Here is a 27,197-nt window from a genome sequence, read left to right as displayed (position 1 = left end):
CTCGACACACTTCAAGCGGAGACCAACCTCAATCCACATTCTAGCAATAATAGATTACTTGGTCAGGCGATAACAAGTGGTTTACATGTACAACTATTTGGCTATCTCCTGATAAATGGAATGAAAGGTAATGGAAGGATAAATAATTAGCTCCTCAAAATGCATTTTGCACAATAAGTCACCTTCTCAAAAATACTTACCATCATTTTAAATTTGTTGGATGAATGTCCAAACTTTTGAAACAAGTTGCCCGCCCGTCTTTGGCCTTTTTTTTTTTCTTTTCTCAAAAATAGATATGCTAAGCCTTGCATTTAAACTTTATAAAATGCAAACTCCAAATTCAATCAACCACTACCTGATCTGAGCCTGCTGCCTGCCCAGAACAAAACATTCCGGAGCCCAAAAAATTTGGTTGCTAAAGGCAATGTACAAGAAAATCCTAAAAGACAGAAGTGGATGGCGGGGAATTTAATTCAAACGAGCAGATGAGCAAAAGCAAACACGCTACCCTTTTCCTCCGCTCTTCTTTTTCTTTCTCCCTTTTTTTTTCTTCTTCTTCGATGCTCGCGAGATGTACGACCTTGTCTGTACGGTAGAAGCCGGAGCATGCATAAAAAAGTAAAAGTTCGGTACTCTAGTCGGCATCGAACACGCCGGTTTTTTTCGAAAATCCAAGCACAAAAGGATGGCATAAGGCCAGTCAGTTCTCGCTTGCTCGTCGAATCTCACTTCCTCCGAACCGCCGCTTCCCCTGCTTCTCCCACCATCGTTCTCCTTTCAAATTCTATGAGTCTTTAGGCTCTTCCGAGGGAGAGATGAAATGGGGAAGGAAGCAAGTCAAGCAGCAGCGAGAAGAGAAGATCAACTCCAGCTTCAGCTTTTCCATTTCCAACGTCCTTCCGCTATCCTGGTTTTCGAAGCTAAGGAATTTGACTTCCAAGCCCAAAACCCCGCCATCCGAGTCCAAGCGAAGCACCGGACCTCTCTCCTTTCCGCCGCCGCCGCCTTCTCCTCGCCACTCCTCCGACTCCGACCACCTCTCCTTCTCCCCCGCCGTCCTCGACCTCCTTATCGCCCGATTCCCTGCCTCCTTCCATGACGCCGACAACGCCCCCCGCCGGCGATTCATTGGGGAGGATGACGGCCTTCTCGCCCAAGGCAGGACGATTTACCGGCGAGGAATCGCCAGATCCGCCCGGCATAACTCGGTGGGCCAGCGCCAGTCTAGGCCGCCGCCTTCGTTCTCCGACCCCCGATCGGAATTCCACGTCACCGAATCGCAGCCGCTAGGCCACCTGATCCCCTTCTCGAGGAGGTCGTCCCAGCGATGGTCCCGGAAGCTCGAGCCCGCCTCAGAGGGCGAGAAGTCCGAGAGCGATCCAGCGCGGGTGCGCCGGCGCCGGCGGCGGCGCCGGCGGCGGAGGAGGAGCAAGGCGGTAAGAGAAGGTGACGGAGCTTCGGGGGAAACGGAGGGGCTTCCGGCGCTGAGGACGAAGCCTTCTCTGGCCAGTGATCCTTATCGGATGGCGGGGAATCGTGGCGACGGAGAGGCGCGAAAGTCGTTCAGCGGAAGGATCCGGCCCAAGGTTAGGGTTTGTTCCCCGCGGCCGTCGGCGGCATCGAGGGTGGAGGTGGGAAGGATCAAAGCGGCAACGGCGCGGAGGAGGGTGGAGGCGGAGGAGAAAACGGGGTTGGAGGGCTTCGCGGTCGTGAAGTGCTCGTGCGATCCGCAGAAGGATTTTAGGGAATCGATGGTGGAGATGATATGGGAGAAGGGGATCGGACGGCCGGAGGAGCTCGAGAGCCTGCTGGCGTGCTACCTGTCGCTCAACTCGGACGAGCACCATGACGTTATAGTAAAAGTTTTCCGGCAAGTCTGGTTCGACCTCAACCCGGAGCGGTTCAGCTCGCACCGGTTCGACGACTAACCGCTGGTTCTTGGTTAGGCTAATTTAATATGTATCACTGGCTCGTTCAGTTTCTTGATCTACTTTAGCTTCTCTCTGTTTGCGATAACATAAGAAAGATGAAGGGGTCCAGTTTTCAGTAGGAGAGTGGACTTAATCAGGCACCGTGAAAAGAAAAGATGGTTGGGTGGACCCCCTTATAAAAATGTTAGTATAGAAAATGGTGGTGACAGCATAAAGTCTCGGATTGCCACAAAGCCTGCTAATGCTGTAATGCACTGGTCCGCCATCCAAGGGTCATTTGCAGTACGATATGGCTTTCCCTCTCAGTTTAAAACTTGAGATAAGCATAACTTGAATTTATATTAGCGACGCTAGATATGCGCATTGCATTCCCTTTGTCAAGCATGAATTTGATTAACTAACAAAATACTGATTCTGGTCATTGTTGAATTAATTATATGTTCCAATATAGTAGCCACTAGACAAGTACAATACAGTTAATAAACAACAAAACAGAGATATAAATAATAGTTTTATTAAATAACATTTAGAAATAAAATAATCCGAAAAATCGTAAAGGAAAATAATAAAAATTAAATAAATATATAACATAAAATGATAAAGATATATATTCAAATCTTCAGGAGGAGGTCATCTCAGTTTTCATTTTAAGTCTACTAAGACATCAGCAAGGAAATATGAAAACTAAGCGTAGCAGGATTTTCCGACAGCCAAAAAGATCTCCGTGGGCAAATTGAAAAGGAATCCGTCTTCACCTGCAAATCTAATACCATAGGCCAAGTGTTCAGGTTTATCACAGATTTTTGAGGACAGCATCCAACCTTCTTTTCATGAAATGATCATGATACATTAACAGGGCTAAGCAGGCACACACATCATTTTCCCATCTTCAAGTTAATCTGAGTGATTATCTAACACCATCTCATCAATGACCATTATGCAGCCTCCAATACCAATAAAACTTGGATCTTCTTTAGCCAATAGTTGCATCCCACAGTTTAATACAATAATAGATTACTTTTATGAATTCTCGGATTGAATTGAAATAGAGACATGAAGAAAGTAGAATTACAGAATGGACTTGACAAATCAACTGATCTTAAAAAGTTGCACATTCTTTCCATCTTCAACATAAAGTCTGCATATTAATGTCCGTTGGACCATTATGTACTTGATACTTACAACAATGATTTGGTTGCATCATATAACACAGTTGAAATATATATATATATATGTGCTTATAGCAATGTGGTGCCACCAATCAGGACATGAGCATTGGAATGGACGTTATCATCGAGAGACCCATCCCTGAGATGATTATGTGAAGATGTAAACTTCATCATACCCTTTTCTGTAATAACAAGAGAAACTACATCAGCCTGAAAATTGAGAAACTGATGAAAGTAAATTACAATCTTACCCAGCTTTCCCGCCATAAGTGGGGCTGTAATTGTAAATGAGATTGTCCAGCACCTTTCTAGCAGAAGGTCTATTTGAGGATTTGCGAGCCTCACTGCGCCATAAGAAAACATGTAGTTTAGAAGTATGCTTTCCTTTTTATTTCCTTAAAAAGTAACTACCATGGAATTGGTTGCAATATATAATCCAGATTGATTTGGTAGTTCTATGTGGTCATGGAGTGAAATTCAGATGTTATGAATAGAATGAAAGACATGAAGATCCCAGACTAATTTCTTTTTCTCTCTCTGCTTGAGAAATATGGTGGGAATGCCACCTCCAAGGGTTCAAACCTGGGACCTCTCCCAGTGCACGCACTAAAGAGAGGGATGCCAGCCAGTGGAATCGTATCCTATCGGCAATCACAGACTAATTTCACCACATTTCTACTTATATCAAGATTTTCGAAGAACTGTAATAATTGACGGACTCTAGCAACATATTCGATCATTGTTTTAGTAAAAAAATTGAAGAAAAAAGTTGGAGAAAAGCTTTTAATTATAATTCATCTAGTTCTGTTTTAACAATAAATGATATGGCATCATCATCATCTCTCTCTCTCTCTCTCTCTCTCTCTCTCTCTCTCTCTCTCTCTCTCTCTCTCTGTGCTGAAGTTAATGCTGACTAAAAATTTCTTACGGAGAGAAATTTAGCAATGGAAAACAGCATATAGGACTACGTTCATTTTAAACTGTGGTAGTAATCACGCACGTGTTTCCCATTGCTCCTTTCTGTACCTAAGTACACTTACCAATAACAAGCTTAAAGGCTCTCTTATAAAACTTCAGTAAAGCCTCTGTAACTCTTTGTTAAAAATAACTTAAGGGGGGCGTCCCAATCCTCCTTTTCTGTCAACAAAAAAAAAAAACTGTGGTAGTAATATAGTTAGACATGGTAACATACTAATGGACACTATCATATCTTGGGAAGTCAGGTTTCATGGTAAACTTGAAATTAGTAAAGCAGGCCACATCCTGACTTCAGAAAAGCACTCCTAGTGCTTGTTTCAATTGACATAGACTCTAATTGTAAGTGCCAAGATCTTGATGCCTTGAGGATAAGATACATTACTAACAAATTTGTAGCTACCAATCACTGGAGAGTGGAGATTTTTTTAACCATATTTTATCATTTTGTTTTGTATAAGATCCCTTTTACAAAAGAATAAGTACTGCTTAGTTTGGAAGGAAAATTTATTTAAGAATCCTATCATTGTTATTGTCCAAGTATTTTTCCTATCAAATATAGGGTAAGCTAAAGAACAGAACTCTGGGTTGAGAAGACTCCATGGAAAGATAAGTCCATTCTATGACCAGATATCAAGATGATGTCAACCCTCTAGAAATTGATTCCAAATTCCTATCCAAGGAAATTGCAGAGATCTAAGTTATTACTCATGGCTTAGGCTCACGAAATCCAAAGTTCCCCTAGACTTAGAGTCTGAGCAAAGGGGGAAGATGATAACTATTTTGTCTCCAAAGCATTAATATGCCAAAGAGCAAAAGAAATAGAGCAGTGTCAGCCATTCATGTGTCATCCTTTTTCTTTATCCTAACAACCACTATTATAAAGGGCACATAGTACTAAGCCGGTGAAATTAAAATGTGAAGTATCGGCATACTGCATAACACTGGAAAGCACCAAAAATCAAAATTGACATGAAAATAGATCAGGTCCATCATAACCTGATGAAATAGTTGGCTATGTGTTGAGTTACTCGAATTGCATCTTCACTGTGCGGAATCATTGGCAATCCCCACTCAAAAGCATTTTTCTGCAGTAAACAAAGTAAACTTTTTAAATTGAGCTCTGTTCTGAATATTATTAAGCAACTGACAGGACAAAAAAATCAAAGAACAGCAGAACTAATAGATAAATTTAGAAGATGCAACTGAACTGTCTTTGTAAGGGTCTCAAGCTAAAACTCTATAAAGCTTCTGAGTTAGTTAAATAAGATGATCAGGTCTCTTGTAACTCATATCTTTTTTGATTCCTCAAATTATTAAATGCTGGTTTTATACTATATTTTCTGACCCAAAACAAAAAAAAATGTATGTATCTACACATATACATAGAGAGAGAGAAGAGAGAAAGATGGACTATGCTCCTCTTGAGGGAAGAGGATATAGACTCCCCTCAAGTCCATCAATAGTAGGGCATCCAAATTAAATATTCACGCAGTTAATCATGAGCTATACCACCAAAAATATCAAAACACCAAAAAATCATATGTTTTGGTGGTCTTTAACCTATGCATCAAGTGGGTGCAAAAATGAATGGTTAAAATAATATAAGACCATATTTTTCTATGTCTATTGATTTTCAATCTAATGTGTTTTAACATGCGTAAATCATGATTAATAAGGTAGTTTCTTAATTTAAATGCTTTATCATATATTTTAGCATACTAGCATAATAAGAATCATCCATTTTTATGTCCACATGATGCATATATTAGATATCACGAAAAACATGTAATTTTTTATTTCTAGACATTTTTAACGATATAAATCATGATTAATAGTGTGGCTTTTTTTAGCCTATGCATCAAGAAGGCGCAAAAAATGAATAGTTAAAATGAATTGAGACCATGTTTTGCTATGATCTAAGCATTTAAATCTATTGATTTTCAATCTAACATATTTTAACATGTATAAATCATGATAAATAAGGTAGATTCTTAACTTAAATGCTTTATCATATATTTTAGCATACTAGCATGATAAAAATTATTTATTTTGTGTCCATATGATGCATATGATTTTTGATTTCTAGATATTTGCAGTGATATAAATCATGATTAATAGTATGGATTTTCAATTTGGATGCTCCATTATTGATTTTGGAATCCAGAAGAGTTGATATACTCTCCTCTTGGAAGAGGAAAGTCCATCTTATATATGTAAAAAGAAGTTATTTGGAAAAATTATGAAAACCTCAGAGCAAACAAAAGTGCTGACCAGATCAATCTCACAGAAAGGTCTGATAAACTATCTTTTGCAGATACATCAATTCTATATATTCAAGCCCATCATTTTTGTGCATCTGTTATTTGCGATACCACTTTTGATCCATCTCTACCTCTCGGTGTTTAGGTTTGGTTAAATACAAGTATACAACTAGAATGGATTCATGTTATGCAGTTAAATACAGCTAAAAATAATATATATACAAAACATGTCTTGAGATGTCTCAGTTGACAGTTACATTTACTAGGGTCCCAAGCCTAGTTCAGTCGGCATGCTGCAGAGAAGCATGGAAAGTGGTCATAAATTGGCAAACTTGCAAGATCTGCCAAAGAAAAAGAAACCTACAATCCATGTTTTCAGTCAAATAATTCATACATACTCAACCATGCTACTATCATCACAGCAGTGGCAATTGAGGATGTAACGAAGAACCTGTCTTCAAAATGTAGCATTTTGGATTGCAGTGCTGAAAATTGAGCCCATCCACAACCTGCGGTTTCATCCTTCAATAGGATTGGCCAACAAATTGCTGTGACCAGGACTTGACCAGAAAACACTGATGAGTTTGCAAGATGAATTTGTTGTTGACATTTTTTCCAAAATGCTTTTAGTTGTATAAGAGGTAAGAATCACAGATGCATTTTAAGAATAGAAACCTCAAGGACATTACTTCTAAGAAACTCGATCTGGTTTCCAATTAAAGATGGAAGACCTTGCTAGAACGAAAAATTCTGATGTTAACGGAAGAATCTTTTAGATGCTCTAGATTTGCCCTAGCATCATCATAGTAAAAGTGATACCCTTTCCCATGAAGGAAGACAGTAATGCAGATAGGCATGTGGAAGAAGGCACCTCCATCCCAGCTTCCACATGGAGTTCTAGAGTTTGAATCCTCTCCAAATAACCCACAAAATGAATCATGGAGATTTAGCTGACAGTACAAAACAGGGTCAGATAAGCACCCTAGTAAGGCAATTGTGAAAGAATGCTGGATAGACAGCCAGGCAATTATTTTCTTCTAAATTCTAATGGGGGATGATGGATTTATGCAAAGTAAATTACTTCTGAGCCCTGCTCTTATCTGATAGCCCATATCTATTTTCTCAAATAGATGCTAGACATTAATGGTAAAGGAGCTATGAGTCAAGAATTGAGAGCATCAATCTTCTTCAAGATGCTAGAATACTAGCAAATATGAGATCTGAAAATCAACTCAGATGCATGTTACTATCAGGGCTTGTTGCAGATGTTATAGACGATATATACACTTGAGTCCTTAACATTATAAAGAAATGTTTTATAACCCCAATTATCAAGATCAAGGCCAGTGCTGGACTATAAACCTTTCCTTCGACAAAATGGTTCAAACTTCAAAACACTCTGAGTGAACCAATGGCTGATCACTAATCTACAGTGAAATCCATAACAAACTACAAGAAATATGAAAAGAATTAACTTCAACAATATCGACTCTATGTAAGCTGCTTGTTAATATGAAGTATAATTGTGGTGATTGAAGCATACCTCCGGATGCCACTGGAAGCCGGTTACAGGATAGTTGTATGCTTGAGCAGTTGAGACGTAGACCTGACGTAAAGCAAAAAAAAAGAGGTCAGCCTAAAAAAGGTAATTTTAGAAGCAATAGCTAACTTCTAAGTTGAAAATTGAATATGAAAAAACAAGAAAGAGACTGTCATTATTCTTGTACCTCACCATTTGCATCAGTACTTGTGGTCAATATCCTGAAAAAACTTGATAGTGCATCATTCTCTTGCAAACTTTTGGGAGATATACCAAACTATCCATAGTGTCAATAGTTTGATAAATAAAGATTAGGCTGCAGTTATAAAAAAAAACTTCTAATACTAATAAAGGAATCAAGATTTTGTCTAATTAGTCACAATATGAGTGTGGTTCTTAAAACATATATACTTCTGCCAGTCTCCAACAAACTGTCAGAAGTTATACAGAGCTTGAAACAACATTCTATGTTCATCTACAAGATGCAAGGAAATTATAGTATTTCAATAAAACCATTTCAAGGACTAATATGCTACAAAAAGTAATATGATGTATTCATCCTACAAGAAGTAGCAAACAGTATGCTATTATGTTGAACTAGTTAGCAATATCATCTCCATGCTAAAAAATCATCATTATAAATAATAATCTGCAAGGTTTCACAAGCAGGAGGAATTTTTGTACAATGTTCATACATATGTTATCATATATCCTTTGCAGATTAGAAACAATTTGTAATAAGCTTATCATCAAGATCGAGAAGTCATCCTATATGCATGAAAATCTCAATATCCTAGCAAATTAAGTAAACAAAATTATTAATAAGAATTTGATAAACCAGAAGTAAAGAAAAGGAGCTACATCAATTTCAACATTATCCAACAACAATTTTACTCGCAACTCCATACCAATACATAAGTATAACCATCAACACTAAAATTGAGGTCGGCTTTATGAATTATTGTTCACTAATACTTCCTGTTAAGGCCAACCTCTAATATAACCTTAAACTTTTCTAAATTCCTTGATTCCATACAACCTTTTTCTTGTTAAAGGGAAAAAAGATTGACACTTGACCCACATTCACAAATCAAAAAGAGCCTACAAAAAGCAGGCTAGGTAATGACAGAATTAATTTCTATTTTCTTAATCATCCACCAAACAACCACCCTCCATGCTTATTTTGCAAACATTTTGAATAAAAGTAACACAAATTAGTTAAAATATTTTAATTTATCTGTAGATAACAGCATATACTAAAGAATCCCATAACCCATCCTCCAAGAAATTTATTTTATTATACACAGTCTAATTTCAGTACTTTCTAAGTTTCTATTACCTTCCCTTTTCTTCTAAACTTGAGAGATGGTCCTAAGTACTAACATAGCAATCCATTTTATGTATACCCAGACTCAAAGATCAAAGTATTCACAGGACAGACTATGACATAGAACTATTTCAATTGTCAGCAAATATTTTGAATTACTGCATGAAAGTTTTTAGCATACAATCATTACCATACCAGCAAAGTAGAATAACAGTAGATAATACTGGATTAGAGAAAAGCTGATGAACTTACCAACATACATCAGTCTCGCATCGTAATCAGTAGGCTCATTGTTATGGTAAGCCATATCATTTACACAAATTACTCCAAAGGTCAAATAGAATGTATAAGAAAACAAAGAAATACAAAACAACCACAGTAAATTTCAGCCAAGCTGCAAGATTTTAACATTGTCTCTAAGACAAAATAGTCAAAACATAAATGAGGCAGTGATTTTTTAAAGCATCAGTAAAATGAAGAATAAAGAAGAGTATAATTTGCTTAGCATAGAGTTTTCCCACTGTATTTCTGATGAGACTGGATATATCAAAATCAAAAGACATAAGATGTCCACAGATAAGAAAGAAAAATGGACAGGAAGCTTCATTACTAAGAAGCAAAGTTATTTAGACAAAATAATAAAAGCAAAAACCAAGTATAACACCTTCACCGTATATAAACTAACAGACGAAAAATGAATAAGTTATGAAGAGACATAGTTTTATTCCAAAAACATAAAGAGCAAAACAAAGGACATGGTTTTATTTAACTTACCATATGATTTTGCATGGCAAGACAATCTGTACTTAATTTCTTCAGTAATTCAGAAGGAAATCTGCACAATCAGAGATACATTATCATGCCGATAATGGTGGTCAAATGGTCAATACATTAATTTATTGAACTAAGGACTGTATAAGACATATTAAGAGCAGAATTTCCTGATTTATCTGCTTAATTATCATATGTGCCCCCAAAATTAATCAAATTCATTTTTTGGTATTTACTTTTGTCACTGTTGTTGCACTAAGCTTCCAATAATCATTTACCTTCCCAGGAAACTAAGTGTTATCTATACATTGTCTTCTAATAGCTAAGGGTTGTGACTAAAACAGTGTTAATAAAAAACATGAAATTGCTTCAAAGAAAGTGTCAATAAATGTTTTGACATGCATAAACAGGTATAGAGCAAGTTCAAGATTTGGAACATAAAATGTTGAAAAAAGTCATTCTTGATTCAGTTGTCTATATAATGTAAAAATCTTGAGGTGAAATTTTGGACAATATGGCAAAACATAGTCCAACACCAGTAACTTATTATGTCATAGCATGATTTCATTCAAACATTAGAATTAGTCCTTAGATGCATTAAATCTATCTCTGTATTTCTGGTTTGTAAATTTACACGATCTAACAGTAGATTTAGGCGATGGTGATTTAAAATGAGGTCTGCAATCCAAGTTAGTCAATGGTACCAACAGTACAACCATGATCAAACTGTGTAGCAGTTAATAGTACATGTGACACGAACAAATACAAATGGGACATCAAAGATTCCAGAACAGTAGATTATTTATAGATTTTAGTAGCTAAATCCTTCTAACACCAAATCCTTGCCATCTCACCAGCTTCCCAATGTCTGCAACCCCATCTTTAGTTGAGTATCAATTAGTGCAACCATATTCTGTACATGTTAAGTATCGATTAGTCCAAGCATATTCAGAACACTGTGTATGTACTGTGTGGTTAGTTGATGGAAGTGACATTAAAGACAGCTCTGAATAGTAACACTTGGTGAATGAGGATTTACAAAGCCAAATTCAAATACCTGGGATGAGATCAGATGGTTACGGTTATGGTTATGGAAGTGGTTATGGTTATATAATGATTCATTATTTCTTCAGTTATTGATTCCTGTATTTGTTGAAGAATATGGAAAACCATCAGTTTGCCAACATGAAAACCGAGCTCACAGATAAGTAGATTTCTTTATGTAATAGAGATTTTGTTTTATTGCATACTTGCTATAATGGTAGACTGGTTTTTCTTTAAAAATGTCACTGGCGTCGAAAATAGTTTGCATGTTTGTGCATGTGAAGACATTTGTTTTTAACTAAACTGTAGAAAGTTCTATGTGCATATATACAAATGTAACTATGAGTTGCTGAACTTTGTTTATGTGCATGACAGAATGTAGCATCTAATTTAAACTATGATGCTTTGGCATTACGAAATTATGAACTTTTTACTTATTCAAAGCACTAAAATACTCCAAAAACAGAAGCATAAAATGTAGCAGTTACCTTTCAAAAACAGATCCTTGCATATTTACATGATCGGGGAACTCGAGAGTAGATGCTTGATCTTCTCCACTAAACCTCTCACAAAAATTATTGTCCTATAATCATTAACAGCAGAGCAACATTAATCCAAGAGCAAAAATGTCAGAAGGGGAAAGGATGAATACAAACAAATTCACTAGGTCAATGATGCACATAAGCTGTTAGCATCACATAAGGCATCAGGATGTCATGATAGTATAATGTGTTTCTGGTGTCTAGGCTTATATGAATTATAAAACATCAAGATGTTATTTGAAAAGAACTTCTTTCAAAATTGCAAACAAATACTTTTGGCCTCTATTATCAAAATAATGCTAAGAAATTTTCTAAATATTAAAAACTAATAAATTGCTCCTATAAATTGTAAAAATCCAATAATATTAGAGAACAACAGTCAAAGCTTCAAATATTCCTAACTACCCAAATTAGTAAGTTCGAATTAATTTGATATTTTACGGAATTTTGTTCAAATTTTAGTTTGCAATTAAAATCATGATATAACGGATACACAAATATATTAAAAATTTTCACAGGTACACACATGAGATTTCCTGAAACTTAGAAACACTATCTAATGCTTAAATACAGCACTCTCCAATTCCTGCAGATATTAATGTGTATCATTCACATACCATAGATCCCATCAATAAGAATCATAATTATGATTGCAAAATTCATTGATTAAATTAATCATGTCCTGACTTTAGGGCATCTTTTGAAAAGGTTATTTTAAGGCAAGGCACTAAAAGAACGTATAAGGCTCATGAAAAGACTATGATGGCATGCGCATATTGTATCTGTCTTTGCACAGTGCTGTTTTGGAGATTCAAAAGCTGAACTTTGATAATGGGGAGACCATCTAGTTCACAAAGATACTACATTACATAGACACGCATTGATTTATTTGCTTCAAAATTTGTGCTGATTGAAGATACCCAGTAACAGGTCCTTATATACCAAATTTTCAAACAACACATTTATGTTTTGGAGATTCAAAAGCTGAACTTTGGTAACGGGAGGACCATCTATTTCACACCTAAAGCACTATAAGGATATAAAGACACAAAAATACTACATTAACATAGACTCTCATTCATTTATTTGCTTCAAAATTTGTGCTCATTTTACAAATTCAACAGCTGATCCTTAAATGCCAAATTTCCAACAACAAATTCACATTTAAATCTGGTTTTCACCACATGATTTTTTTTCTAGCTTTTGCAGATACGCAATTTATATAAAACAAACAGAACGAAGGTTACATCTTAATACCTCACCTAACGCCTTGAGCATTATCAATTTTTGTGGAGACTACTCAGATTTTCATGTAAGTCGAGCATAAAGTTTATAATTTATATACATGATAAAAACAAAACAGTGAAGAATTACATAAAAGGTTTTTAAGGAAGAATTTTATTTCAGAAAATATGGGAAGATCAATAAATGGAGAAAGGCTTAAACTATTGGGAAAAATGAGAGGAGCCACAGCTTTTGAATGCAGATAAGTTCTTTGACTCTAAATAAGGATACTACAGCAAACCTAACTACAATTATTGTAATTACACAAGTCAGTTTAGTTGTATGCTAGCATACACTTATTAAAGAAAAGAATGAATTTAAGAAAAAGGAAATGCAGAGAAGGCTTACTAAGTATTTATAAATGGAATTAAAGTGTTTATAGAAAAAGGAGGGAATAGATATAATCTAGCTATTCTGATAATATGAACAGGTATTAAATTAAAGAGCATGGCCAGATTTACCTTAAAACATAGACTTTCTTAACCCATTTTTGACCAATTGGTCCGTCTATATAAACTTAAATTCAGGGAAACCAGTAAGATTTCTGAGAGGAAAGAAAAAGTGATGGAAATGAATGTACTTGCATATATCATGTAGTGGGCTAGTGATAAAACAACACAACCAGCAGTCACTTCCATATGAGGTTTCCATATTATGTATCATCAAGGTAAATGACTAGAATAATAATAATGTAACTAAATAAGCTATCTTCATCAAGGCCCCAAAAACTGCTAGAAAACTTGCATGGTAATTCATATATAAGATATAGAGATTATGGCCACAGATCTGAAATTGATCTTGCATTACCGTTTTACAATGACCCAACTGTAACAGATCTTCAACAAATAGACAAACAGAATAATTATGCAGGGATGAACCAATTAGGTTGCACACAGAAACTATATCAATTGTCCGTTGCAGCCAACTTTCAACATTAAGGGCTCAAAGACCAGTGGTAAAAGAAAAGAAAACTCAGTGATTCAAGTAGATTGCTTTATAGAGCAGCACAGCAAAAACTGAGGTGAGATCACTATAAATAGAAGTTATAAAAACATTAGTCCACTAAAATTTCATAGCCTGCCTTTTGAAAGAACCAAATTATACAGATATCGCTTGATAACCAATATTTAATGAGCATAGGTGCTTTCATATCGTATCTTCTAAACCATAACAGTGATTAATGCAGGACTACAAACTGGATTATCAGAAAAGTTTTGAGTGCAAATGGCGAGAAAAAATACAGTGCTTGAATTAAACTGCAATTACGTTACTAAGAAAACTATTAAATTGCAGAAGGGAAACGTTGCAAAGGAACATCTTGATTCATAATAAAGGAATATCGCCTATTCCAGATGATACAAAAAAAAAAAGAAGCTAAACTCTAAACCATAGTACATAGGTTTGTGAGAGTTATGTTTGAAAGCTCAAAGGAAAGTGAGATATTACCTTGGTGATGATCATGCTTATAAGCTCAAAGCCTAAACAAATCCCAAACAAGGGAAAATGATCCCCTGCATCATTTCTGTCCAAAGTTATCTGGAAAAGCAGAGGAACAAAAGAGAGAAGATGATGGCAATGTACAGTACAAAGGATACGTAAAAGGTTAGCAGGTACGATATGGACACCCATCTCACCTCAATTATATCAATTACTACTATATTTTCTATATATTGTTACGAATAAAATTATATTCATGAAGAAAGACATACAAAACAAAATAAACAGAACTGCTAGGGAAAGTTGAATATTTTTTCAAGAATGAAAAATGTTATGGGCCCATTACTCAAATATTTAGTCGGGTCAGTATCCAGTAACTTAGCTTCTTGGTACACATGTTTTACCAAGTGCAAGAATATAATCAAATATCAGAGATTATAAACGTGCACAATTATGCATCCACATGTAATAGCAAAGTTATATGGGAAGGGTATCTATTAAACCAAAATGTTATAAATTTAGCTAATGCACCTGAAAAATTTTCTTCACAGTCTCAAAATATAAACCTCTTTTACACCATCCACCTGTAAACAGCACACCATTTACCAAGCTCAGCTTCTGCAACAAATAAAAATAGTATATCAGAATGTCATGATTCATTTGTAACAAGTATACAGCAATGTAGTATAAGTGCCGACTCTTGGTGCAGTTTGTTGGAAGTGTATATTAACTTGTTTCTCTGCAACTAATAATGTTTTCCTTGTTTTCTCATGAATGTCCTCGTTTCACGAATTGCATATGCCAAAAACTAGCCTCCATAGTTGACCTACATGCCGGGATAAACCTAGTCTGATTCTTTAAAATTGCTGTGATTTTCTTAAACTTTGTTCTATCACTCTGTCCAATAATGTCAAAATGTTTAGTGTTTCAGATATTATTCAATCTAACACCATCTTAATTTCTTACCAATGGATATCGCAACTCTCTTGCAATCATTTAATACTTCTTTTCGTCAATATTGCCATAATCTCAGGGGTGCAGAGATTGAAAAATCAATATACACAATCCATTAAAATATCTATATAAAGAATATGTATCGTTATATATGCAACAGGGTCGTATGTTCAAAATGTATCTGATGAACTCCATATACAATACAATAAACTACTATATTATCCTTCTTCAACACCCCCTCAAACTCAAGTTAATCACACTTCAAGAGTTCATCAGAAGAAAAAAAAGCAAACCAATACCGTCAAAGTAGATCCACAAAAAAGACAGCATATCTAATGAAAAAGCTGAGGTGCAGAGCATGTGGAATGAGTTGATAGACTGATGTTATGCCAGATAATGCATGATATTGACTTGGGTTTGGGGCATGAGCACATCGAAGCAGCAAAACTATCAGCACGGCATGACATAAGTTCAAAAGCATGCTAAGATGTGTGAACTTGTCATGTAAGATGCAGATCATAAATATCCTTTCTTCTGAGGATGGTAGAGACGGCCGTTGATTGCAAGAAATGGCAAGTAAAAGGGATAACAGAAAAAGAGATAAAAGAAAAAATATCCGCAGTCAACAAAATCCAATGATGATCTTAGGTCTTGTAGTAGCTAGAAAAGGAAGAAACACAAGAAAATGTCCTCTGGTTACAAGTCACCAGCTGAGAAAAGCATCCATTGAATCTTTATTTTCCAGCTGAGTGACCAGAGATCCCAAACCATTAGTCACACTGCTAAATTCTCACGACAGTCGGTTTTCACCAGCAATGCAAACCGATAGACCAACAGTCCTCAAAGCAAGATGCTACCATACATATGGACACATGAATACAATTAACCCTTATATAAGTCAATAATACTTGCAATGAGAACATCGCAGAGCAGTAAAGCAAGAAACTAAGAAATATCCCACGTATAAAAGAAAAGAAAAGTAAAGTAAAAAACGACACCCACTGGATGCTTATTTGAGAAAGGAATCATTAAAGAAAGGGAAGAATCCAAGAAGCACCCGAAAACCAAGCTCATTAGACTATGTTCAAACCCTAGATAAACTAATAAACCAGCAAGCATTAGTGTGTGCATCAATAACATCGAAAGAAGAATTTGGCAGGAAATCAAGAAATTCCCAACTTACAAAAAAAAAAAAAAGAAGGTAATTTTTTTCAAAAAAAGGAATCGAAAAGGAGGAAGAAGGCTTACATCCAAGATGACCTCCCAGGGTTCGTTGTAGATAAGGGGGATGATCCGAGCGCCGGCGGACTCGACGAACTTGACATAGGAGGCGGGGATGTTGGAGGCGTTGGTCGCGTTGCTGAGCCTTCCGGATGCACCGTCACCGGGGTGGGTGACGATTCCGATCACAGGCCGGTAGTAGAGCGAGGGATCCGGCGACGGGCAGCTGGACTCCGCCGCCGTCGCCCCAAAGACCCCGTTCCCTCCTCTCGGAAGAAGGATTTCCTGGCCCAAAACCCCCGAGAAAGAGATCAAGAAAGGGATCCACCAGAGCTTCCAAATAGCCCTGCGACAGACCATCTGGAAGCCGAGAGCAGTCCGGGAGTCTTGGAACCCACAGAGGGCGGAACTGATTCGATATATATAAAAGATTTTCACTCATACTGAAAATAATAAAATTGTAAAAAAAATATTTTAGTCCTCTAATCTTAAAAAAAAAGGGGTGATTCTCGACCACCCGTCTTGCAACTTTATTTAAATAATAAATATATATTTTAATTTAGAAAAGAGTTTTTTACCCCTTTTCTTCGCCCTCTCTCTCGTCTTCCCCAACACCCTGTTCTCTTTTTCGTTCGATTCTTTCTATCCACCTCCATGCCTTCGTCGTCAGCCTCGCCATCCCCAATCGCCATCGGCGACTTCCCCAACACCCTCGCCCTCGCCCTCGCCGAGGAGAATTACCAATTTACCGACTTTAGTCATTGAGAAAATGTATGCAAATAAGTGGGAACATAAGTAGGTGATGCACCTTACCTTCTTCTTTTCTTTTCTTTTCTTTCTTTTTTTTTTCTTTACCCGCGTAGCAACCCCTACTGGGCCCCCTCCCTCGCTGGAAAGTGTTTAATGAGGGTAGAATATTTTTTACTCATATTCTTTCCATCCATGGCAGAGCCCTACCAGCGTAGCAGCCCTTATCTCCGTGTAAGTACGTCGCACCAGCACTATCTAAATAACGACAGATCAAATAGCGACTCCACCAGACAAATCAAACGGAGGGCATTCAATCCCTATATTTAATTGACGCCCGCGTGTTTCGAATCTTAGCCACTCCGGTGCACCTTACCTTAGTTGTAAGGACCGCCTCACGATAAAATAATTGATCCACTAATTTACCCACTAATAATGATTGTATGGGCAAATTTTTTTTTATATTATACTTTGTTTTTATGGAGAGTACAAGTAATTTTACTCGCGGCTGGGTGGGTGCCGCCTCGAGACATCCGAACTATAGATAGTGTTAATGCCTCTTTTTAGGCCAAAAATATTCATAGAAAAACTAATGTGGCGTAGATTGAGTGAGTTCGTATGTAGCCCGCACTCCGAGACTTACTAATCTTGGATCTTCTAAATGTATCCATATTAGAATGCTATCATAAAAGTAATTTTAGCAATTGGGCTGGATATAAAGCAGACCCAAGCCAGAGCTTAAGTGGCCCTAAAGGTCCAACTGCTGAGTAGGTTGATATCGAACGGCTATCAAAGTATTCCGCTTCACAGCCACACATGGCTTTAATCCATTGCCTAGGTGATACGCGCCGGATTTCAAATGCGGCACAGGATTCTGGATGTTGGATTGATGCGAGACCCACGGGACCAGGCAATGGCTAAGGTAACTTGATACTTGGCACCATTCCTTTCCTGCCAGAGAATTAAACCCAAATTATTAGTTTGTAATCGGGTCATACGTTCTTTTGGATTTACAAAAAAAAAAAAGAGAGTAATATTTGGAATTGTTGCGGGGAGATATACTGATAAAAAACGTCAGGAAAATTGCATGCTCCTTCTTCTTGTTTATTTGTCTGACGATTTGGGGAGTTACTGTTGTGGCTTCCATGCGTCGGTTTGAGCCTTACTTGATCAATGTATTAAAGCATTTGTGGCTTTTGTCTACGCAATTGGAATTCTTTAAGATGGAAGCCCTGTGTCAGTTTGTCACATTTCAGGGGAATTCTTTTATTACGACACCATATTGCATGCAATGTTTATATGAAGTCAGCCAGAATCAATTTGGAGGTCTGCGACATCATTAAATTTATTTCAAATAGATAGAGATCAGTTAATTCCATCATTTTAGGATTTTAAGGCCGGTAATATGGTGCAGGTAGATGCCCTGCATAGTTTGATCCAGCTCACGAATGCATGGTTCTCATGCCCGTGTCATATATAAATAGTCAGCTACGCTAAAAGATAAATAAATAATTTTTTTTTTTGCATGAATATCTTTCTAAATATCGAATTTCGTATGAATATTCTTTCAAAATTGATATTTACATGTATACCCTTATAAAACACTGTTATTATATAAAATATCCTAATCTAACAATTGTTCTAACATCGTTAAAAAAATTATATTTATATGTATAAAAAATAAAATAAGGGAAAAAAAAGGAAATGGAATTCAAGATTTCTCCACAATGTCAATAAATTCCAACCTTCTCACAAGTACTGGAGAGGGATCAAGTTCATTGTTTCATTATTTCAGTACAGCACATATTGCCCCGAAGAACCCCACACAAATAATTGCAACATAAAGATCATGAGAAGACGGCAGAAATAAGGCATTTTGGTGAATGGTCCTATCATACTAGTCAAGGTACCATTGGATGGTACGGACTAAATAACATCTATCATCATACCCAAACCCGATCACTTAAGGGAGTGGAAGGAAGTGCAACCATCGAAGTCACCAACCCTTTCGACACTACTTTTTCTTGGCTACCCGATGACTAGATTTTCTGACGATGATGGCCTAACTTTCGAAATTGAGAGCTAGTAGTCCTCTGGGAATTCCCCTACCTTGGCTCTGAGGGTGGGACAGATGAAGAGAGAGCTTTCAATTAAAGCATCTATGGTTCCCTTTAGGTTTCCTAACTATAAAGAGGACTTCAACAACTGGGTAGCATCTATAACAAGGATCAACAGGGAAACCAAAGAAGAGTGATGTGTAAATAGAAACAGAAAACGTTCTCGGAACGGGACTTTCCACTGACCACTTCCTTTGCAGGCCATTGTCAAAAAAATAAACATTGCAGTCTGCAACATTTGCAAAATCCTACCTCACCAAAAAAAAGAAAAATAAAGATGTGAATTGGCCAAAATAAATACATGTAGCTTTACCTATATGTGATTGAAGAAATTCGCACCTCAACCCAAGGAAGTTTTATGGTAACCTTAGTTTCCAGAAAATTTTTCTTTCCAAAGACCCCCTCAAATTCCTCTCCAGTAAAACCCAATGAAGTTTTATGGTCGCCTATATCTCTGCTCAAAGTTCAAATCTGCAACCTTTCCAAACTTCTCTCCCAACTTGAAATGCTGCTTCTGATAAAATAGTGAATCTCCCTCTATAGGCCTTGCATAACCACCCATCGACATCTTTTGGAACTCTACTTTTTCTCATAATGCAATCAAGATCATTTGAGGTGACTGGTTCTGGTCTTCTATTCAAGACATAGTTTCACCGAACTGTTATTATGCAGCCCCATCAGCATTATCCCTCAATCTTTTTTTTTTTTGATTTTCTAAATTTTTCTACCATCATCTTAGGCATTTTTTTAAGGAATACATCACAATAGGCAACTTGAAATTAAAAATATATAAAAAAAGATTCCCGAGGCTGGACTTAAATAAGAGTAAGTAATGGACAAAGGATAGACATGTCCTCTTATATGTTTCACTTTGATGCATGTCTCGTGTGACACACCAATTTAAGGGCTACTGCATGTAGTGTCATCTTATGTACAGTCATCAATGAGGAGTTCATCTTTTCGGGGGAAAACATTAGAACTTCATGAGTATCCAAAGGAAAATTTTGGTTCAGTTGACACCATCAATGCCAGACATTGCAAGTAAAAAAAAATCAGAAACAGAGGATCATAACATCTTTAATATAATAGAACAATAAATTCGTATACTAAATAACTTCTGTACATCTTCATATATTCAAAGGAAGTGTCTTTGTTTCAGGTGTTTTAGGATGTGATGTCCTATAACATGGCACCTTTTTTTACTTGGCACTCATGCCTATCGAGCATTACAAAGAAACTGTTATAAAGAGCTAATAATGCAACCCTCTATTGTGACATTTTATTGGGTTCTAATCGAAGGGAAGCATCAACTAGTGAATACCTAATAAGGAAAAAGAAAAAGGGTGAGAGTCTATTAAGCACACTTTATCAAGCTAGTCATACGGGAACTTTTCGCAGAATTATATTTGAGCCCACAATCCTACTCTCAGCAAGATCCACTTGATACCCAAACCTAACTTGAAACATGTATACACAACATAATAAGCCCAAAAAAATGTTTCATCATATATAAACATCGAAACTTGTTCCAACTATTGGGGCGGTCATTATGAATTCTCATTCACCAACCATTCTAGTTAAAGGCCACCTCTGATATTATTGCAAGTTTGTTCCAAATCCTTTACTGAAAGTTCCATCCATGCCACCTTAGGTGTTCTCTTTTTCTTCCTACATCATTTATTAAATATTAGCCAACATTGGAGTCTCAAAATCTTCATTATACATGTCCATAGCATCTCATCTGACTCTCCACGTTGTTCGTAATAGAGTAGACATCATCAACATATGGATCACAGGAGATGGTGCAAAAACTTCAATAAATGAAATCCCTTTAATCCACCAAAAATATTCCTTGTTGGACATTAACTATTACATGACTCCTCCACGGCTATTTCCCAATGTAGACACCTATTAGCGTCCCATCTCCAAAGGCCTCAAAACACATCTCTAAAACAAACCAACCGTCAACCTTATTTTATGATTATTGTAGCCCATTCTGGTTCTTAAGTTTCCTGAGACTTTGAACCAGCTAATTAAACAATCCTATACTTATCGACTAGAGAAAGAGCACCCCATCTTACCATCAAATAACTAACAACTTCAAGAAAAAAAAGGGGAAAGAAAAAACAACTCCCAATCTTCATTTGTGATGAAGTGTCATTTTCATTGACATCTAAATAGGCTTTGAAACATCCATAGCATATTTACTTTTCCCTGTCATTTTCTTAAAACTCCCATCCAAACTACTTAGTGGCTTCATGAAGGACCAACATAGATCATCATAGACCTTTCATCAATTACTGCAATCAGACAATGTCATAATCTTAGTTATATAAGTCATCCACCGACCCATAAATCTCCATACCTAAAGTTAATATCTAAACTCTTGATCAAATTTGAAGAATTATTATAACACGATAACAAGCTATATGAGCCCCTTTGAATCGCCCCATCTTAAACCTTATCTACGTCCCTAGAAGGAAAAAAAAGAGAGTAATTATTTATTTAGCATAAAGCATTGGACACCTTTAAAAGAAACTAAATCTTTACGGAGTTGCAAGACAATAGAAAATACTGTTGTTACTTGTGGTGGTGGTCTCATTAACCAAGAAAGAATCCAATCAATCCAAAATCTTCATTAAACTTCAAGGGGAGTTGATCAAAATTTGGTCGAATTTTATTGTTACGTACTCAAAATCACAAAGAAGAAGGCTCCATTGCTCTTTAGAACTCATAAAACATGTACCGGAGAAGGGCCAATGGTCCAAACATGCGCCTAAAGAAAATTTTCTAGATTTTATCATGAGGGATTGCATGCAAATGGAGCAAAGGAAGCCAGATGCAGTCCTTCACTTCAGTTTGAATCAGAGACACGGCCAGAGGAACAAGAAATATCCTTATCCTTTCTACAAAGGATTACACATCATGGGCTGTGAAGAAATCTTTAAACAGCAAACAGAATGATCAAAACATCAGATTCTACTAGTCCAATAGCATCGAGCATTAGTGAATTTGTATGGACTAACTATTGCAGTTATCATACGTGCAGATTGCAAATATCCGACCACTAATGCAGTTTCACAAAATATAGTAGCACAATTATTATCTTACAATTAATGTATGTTTTCCATCAAAGTTTAGTATAATTACAGCACAAAACAGTTCAATTCAATTAGTGCATCACATGGGCAACATAATAGATGATTTTTGAATAAAAATTGTAATGGAACTATAGTAGCTACTAAGAATAGATACCGATAAACAAAAATGTTCCATTTCAATTACTGATCCATGAAAATCTTGATATTCACGGCTTTATATGCCAATGACTTGGATAGACTTTATACTCTACACATTTCTGAAATTATGACAATACAAAGTAACAGCTTTACTTGACAAAAGTACACCCTTGGGACAGGAAGAAAAAATCCATTTTTTTCTGCTGTGAAAGTGAAAATAAAGATGGTCATCAAATCAGTGGCATTTGAGTTGAATTCAGGCTTCTTATGTGCAAACCAACACACAGTCCAAGTTAGGAAAGGCCAGATTACAGATCTTGAACTAAATGGGCATGTTGATCACGGAACATAAAAAAGTAACATTAAGTTGAGCCTGAAATTATATTTGGCCCCACCGAGCTTGCCCAAGTTGCAAATATTTTCCTAATTTCTCCATGCATATCCAAGTTCCTATATTGAGATCTTTGGCATTAATTATGCATGAATATTGAATTTCTATTAGTTTCTTTATCATTTTACCTAATATTTGTGCAACATATGAGCTTCCGCTAATATGTCAGTTAGAGCCTTCAGAGGTTCAAAATACATTCACCACAATGCTTTGGGTGCCTATTAATGACACTTTCGGTTGTTAACATATATTTCATCTTCAGTACACGAATATTGTAGGAGTTTGAATTAACATGAAACATGCAAGAAAATAACTAGAATGTTTTCCCCTTCTTTTTGGGTGATAAGCTACAGGAGGTAAACTAAAATCTAGCTTAATGCTTACTGTCACTAACACCACAATGAATCTACAAATTCATGAAATAGCATAACAGTAAATCAACAAATTAGCTTGGTACTAGTGATGCAAGCAAGAGAGATACAAACTGAACATGGAACATCTTTATCTTACATAAATATAACCAGTCATACCTCAATGCCAAGTTGCAAAAGCTACCACCAAAACTTTCAAATCTTAAACAAAAGAACTATCATCAGGTTGTCTCAGCTGAAGTGAGATGCCCCATCTTTTCTGCAAGGTGGTCGACATTCTTCCTGCTCCACCAAATATTTCCCCTCTCTCCCATCTTTCCTTCAGATCTCCTGTCATCTGTATTCCGTCTTTCTGATTGGACCTCCTGGGTGTCAGAGGAACCGGGAGTCTCTGTAAGAAATTGTTCCCAGAATACATCATTTACACCAGTAGGTACAGTAGAAGCTGCAGCCCCAGCAGCTCTCTCCCTTGATGAATCAACCTCAGGAGCAGCAGGCTCTGAATTCACATCTATCTCAGAAACTTTAATCCTTGTATCTGTTTGAATCTCTGTTAAGGGTAGAGCTGGGCTTTCTGCATAACTCGTAGATTCTGTCAGCTCTGGAGACGAATGCATGTCTCCCAAACAAGGTGAAGAAGGGTGCAATTTAGGTGATGGTGAGCGCAAGTTCACCTCAGTGTCCTCTGATGATGCATTCATCTCTGTAAGAACCGCACCAGATGGCAGAGAATGTAAAGCACAGTCATAATACACATCTTCACCAGAAGCTTGACTTACACCTCTGAAAAAATTCTCCAACGAATTCAAGGATGATTCCATCTTCTCAAATGGCTCTATGTCCACCGCATGCATAGATCCCATGTTTGATTCCTCTCTGCTCTTACTCTGAGATATAACACAATTCTCTTCCATATTAGCATCCTCGTAGAAGTAACTGGTTTTCGGCAGTCTCCTCTTCTTGCTGAGAAATTCAGATTGCTGTACAAAGTCAGAGAGGAATCCATGTCTCTGTACGATTTGGGTCAAGAAGGCCAGCAAATTTCTTTGGCGGTGCTCCATATCATGTAATCTCTCCTCTAAAGTTTGCATTTTCTGCTCCATTCCATGCTGTAGCTGAGTGTGCTTCTGAAGCTCTGATATAAGCATTAGCTTATCATGCTTGAGCCTCTCAATTTCCTCCTCAAGCTCATGTCTTTCTGTTTCTGCTAATGGCCCTGAGCTGCCTTGGTGGTGCAGAGAATGGCTGTGTATTGGCTTGCGTCTATGAATATTTCTCAAGAGATGTCTCTGTCCCCTTGCAAAATCCTCATTTGCAAATTCCCACTGGTCGGGATCTATTTTTCTAAAACCCTGGAAAGGGACAGAATAAATATGTATTCATGCCAAGAAGTATATAGCAGCAACCATACAATGCTGACATGCAAGCCAAAATATAAACTGAAGGCATAAAGGGCATTTACACAGGTCTTGTTCAGGTTTGCTGATATTGTATCGGAAATTAAAAGTCATTATTAGCACCATTTGCATATATCAGTGTATATACTAGTTGTCAAGACCATTCGGTAGCTCAGATATGACAAACTTATGTGTTCGAACAGATTTTGAATGGCTAATGAACTTGTCTATTTCCCTTTTGTTATTCTTTTTTAACTTCTTATACCATATTTGCTCAAAAGAACTTCTTAATTCTTACACTTTATTTTTGCCCTCACTTTGTCATAATAGTTAAAAAATGTTTCTGGTTTATGCTTCAGTTCATTAACATGTTCTTCCAGTTCTTTTCTCAGCTTTTCATGATGTTATTCACATATTCATGCCAGAAATATAACTCTATTAAATGCCATCTTTTCTACTTATGGAGTCCTAGTCTTTGTTACTCGTTCTTATTTGCACATTTAACAAGTTCAAAGGGCAGAACAAGGGCTAAAATAATTCCTATCAAGATAAACTCCCAATGGGTGAGTTTCCTTCATCCAAGGTTTTCAAAACATGAGATCTCAGCCACCTAGATAGATGGACGACACCATGATGAGCGAGATTTAGATTTGCCTCCACCAGAATGATGGCAAGAACCAAGATGTTTTGAGAATTCAGCCATATATCAGAAGCATATTATCAATATATTGGCCAATATAGCAATTCAAAATATTGATTAACTAATGTTCCAGGATTTTCTTTTAATATTTAATAATTCAAAAAAAACATATTTAAGGTTGAAAAAACTCAGCCATCATATCAATACCCAATATCTTGAATTACATCAGTTTCTTTTGGTTGAGATATCATGAATATGCCCTATCTATGGGTTCCCAGCACCAATAAAAACCAAAGTTTTGACTGACATCTTGCCTCCTTGGACCAGTGTGAGTCAGCACATTACTAATTTACATAAACGGGGAAAATTGATAGATGTCATCAAACGCTTCCATTCTGCTTCCATTATTATGCATTGTATGTGAGTAAATTAATAGGCCATCAGTGGAAAAAATTTTGATCTCATTGTATGTGAGTAAATCGAGAGATATAAAGTTGGTTGATGTCACGTAGCTATCGATCAAATACAGCCTCCTCCTAAATCACTTGCATGCATTGCATATGCCATATTATACTTATACACTAAATACTAAGAACCAAATTTCAATGAAATTTTGGAAAACATTCTGCCATATAAGCTGAATAAAACCATTACTTATAAACAATTCAAAGTTCCTTCTCCCCCCATCGGAGAGGTGGGAAGAGTACAATATCTCCTTAAAAAAGCAAATTAACTCATATTCTTGGATAGGATTACCAATGGGTAACTCATATTTGAGTAGGACACCCACATATTAGTAGACGTCTACCCTGAAATGACATCCAGTTCAAATATCACCAATAAAAAGGGTTTCCTTAGAGAGACAGCAAAAACCATTTAAGTAATTAGATAAACAGACAATCTACAACAAGCAAGGAAAAAGAAAAAGACTCGAGATAAATTAATAAATACCATCGAAAAGATGAGGTCTTTCTTTTTTCCGATCACTTTCACTTACATAAGTATTAAGCTGCCTGACGAAGCTGGAGAAGTTGTTGTGCTTGAAGTACTTGGGCAGTAAATCCCTTGCGAACTCCGGCGGGTTCCACACGATGAAGCTGGTATTGCCGGGGCTCCACGACACAATGGAATTCGTCGACGGGTCATCCACCATGTCATACGTCTTCGTGAGGAAAGGCGCCGGGGAATTCGATCCCGATCCACCCTGCGACCCCTCCATCCTATCAATCAATCCAATCCAATCCAATCCAACAACTCTCTCACGCACGGACTCAATTCCCTCCGCTCATCCCACCTTCCTCAAAACAGCCTCTCCATCTGCGACCTCGATTGATCCCAAAGAGAAACCCAGATCGGTGAGCGCCGCACTCGTAGAATTTACACGTAGAATTGGGATGGGATTTGAGCTGACCGCGTGATATCAAGATCAAAACCCTAAAAAATCCTAGATTTCTCGTGGATTCAATCTGGAATTACGCACGAGGCGCGCACAGTACGGAGAAGCGGGGAGAATTTGGGGAAAAAGAAAAATTGGAGAATAGGGGTAAAAGGCGATATTTTACGTACGTATCGGAGGCGCGGGCCGGAAGCGGAAGCTATGGACTTTTTCGGTAAATTTGATGCGCGGAGAGCATACGGTATTGCTAGACTTTGCAGAATTTTCTAGAAGAAGGGAGAAGGAGGCATATGACGGGAATTGGGAAATCACCTGCTTCCACGTGGAAACATCGAGTCACGTCCTTACCTATCCATCGTTGATATTTCCCTATCAGTGCCGTGTCTTAGTGTCTATGGATGTGATGTTATTTGCTGAGAGTGGCTATGATCAGATCCGTT

The 27,197-nt window shown here is 37.0% G+C and overlaps 3 protein-coding genes and 1 long non-coding RNA gene across 6 annotated transcripts; 1 reads left to right on the top strand and 3 right to left on the bottom strand.

Annotated features, from left to right (window-relative positions):
• The first annotated feature begins 215 nt into the window (after positions 1–215).
• Positions 216–2,047, top strand: LOC103709026 (transcription repressor OFP5-like). The gene has a single exon (XM_008794179.4). The coding sequence runs from the start codon at positions 816–818 to the stop codon at positions 1,926–1,928; it is 1,113 nt and encodes a 370-aa protein (XP_008792401.2). The 5' UTR covers positions 216–815; the 3' UTR covers positions 1,929–2,047.
• An 881-nt stretch (positions 2,048–2,928) lies between these two features.
• LOC103708964 (gamma-glutamyl hydrolase 2-like) lies at positions 2,929–17,153 on the bottom strand. Its single transcript, XM_008794091.4, has 11 exons — positions 17,038–17,153; positions 16,487–16,868; positions 14,816–14,902; positions 14,294–14,383; positions 11,510–11,604; positions 9,981–10,041; positions 8,067–8,156; positions 7,883–7,945; positions 5,075–5,163; positions 3,352–3,444; positions 2,929–3,282 (listed from the first exon to the last, which is right to left on the bottom strand). Exons 1-11 carry the CDS (start codon positions 17,136–17,138, stop codon positions 3,249–3,251), a joined length of 1,185 nt encoding a protein of 394 aa, XP_008792313.1. The 5' UTR covers positions 17,139–17,153; the 3' UTR covers positions 2,929–3,248.
• On the bottom strand, positions 6,597–7,876 carry LOC120112305. The gene is made up of 2 exons (XR_005513772.1): positions 6,791–7,876; positions 6,597–6,680 (listed from the first exon to the last, which is right to left on the bottom strand). It is a non-coding gene; the product is annotated as an uncharacterized LOC120112305 (long non-coding RNA).
• A 474-nt stretch (positions 17,154–17,627) lies between the features above and the next one.
• On the bottom strand, positions 17,628–26,996 carry LOC103708963 (heat stress transcription factor A-4b-like). Of its 3 annotated transcripts, XR_005513771.1 has the most exons (4): positions 26,359–26,996; positions 23,484–24,676; positions 18,269–18,438; positions 17,628–18,157 (listed from the first exon to the last, which is right to left on the bottom strand). XR_005513771.1 is itself a non-coding variant. In XM_008794090.4 (2 exons), the coding sequence occupies exons 1-2, from the start codon at positions 26,578–26,580 to the stop codon at positions 23,546–23,548; spliced, it is 1,353 nt and encodes a 450-aa protein (XP_008792312.2). In that variant the 5' UTR covers positions 26,581–26,995; the 3' UTR covers positions 19,260–23,545. The 3 variants fall into 3 exon arrangements, 1 of the variants encoding a protein (XP_008792312.2); XR_604378.4 differs by lacking the exon at positions 18,269–18,438 and having other exon boundaries at positions 26,359–26,995; XM_008794090.4 differs by lacking the exons at positions 17,628–18,157; positions 18,269–18,438 and having other exon boundaries at positions 19,260–24,676; positions 26,359–26,995.
• Between the last annotated feature and the right edge of the window lie 201 nt (positions 26,997–27,197).

This window comes from Phoenix dactylifera, chromosome 11 (assembly GCF_009389715.1).
Source record: "Phoenix dactylifera cultivar Barhee BC4 chromosome 11, palm_55x_up_171113_PBpolish2nd_filt_p, whole genome shotgun sequence".
In the NCBI taxonomy this organism is placed as follows: Eukaryota; Viridiplantae; Streptophyta; class Magnoliopsida; order Arecales; family Arecaceae; genus Phoenix; species Phoenix dactylifera.
The sequence above is the reverse complement of the archived record's forward strand: the minus strand, read 5'-3'. Positions and strand labels throughout refer to the sequence as shown.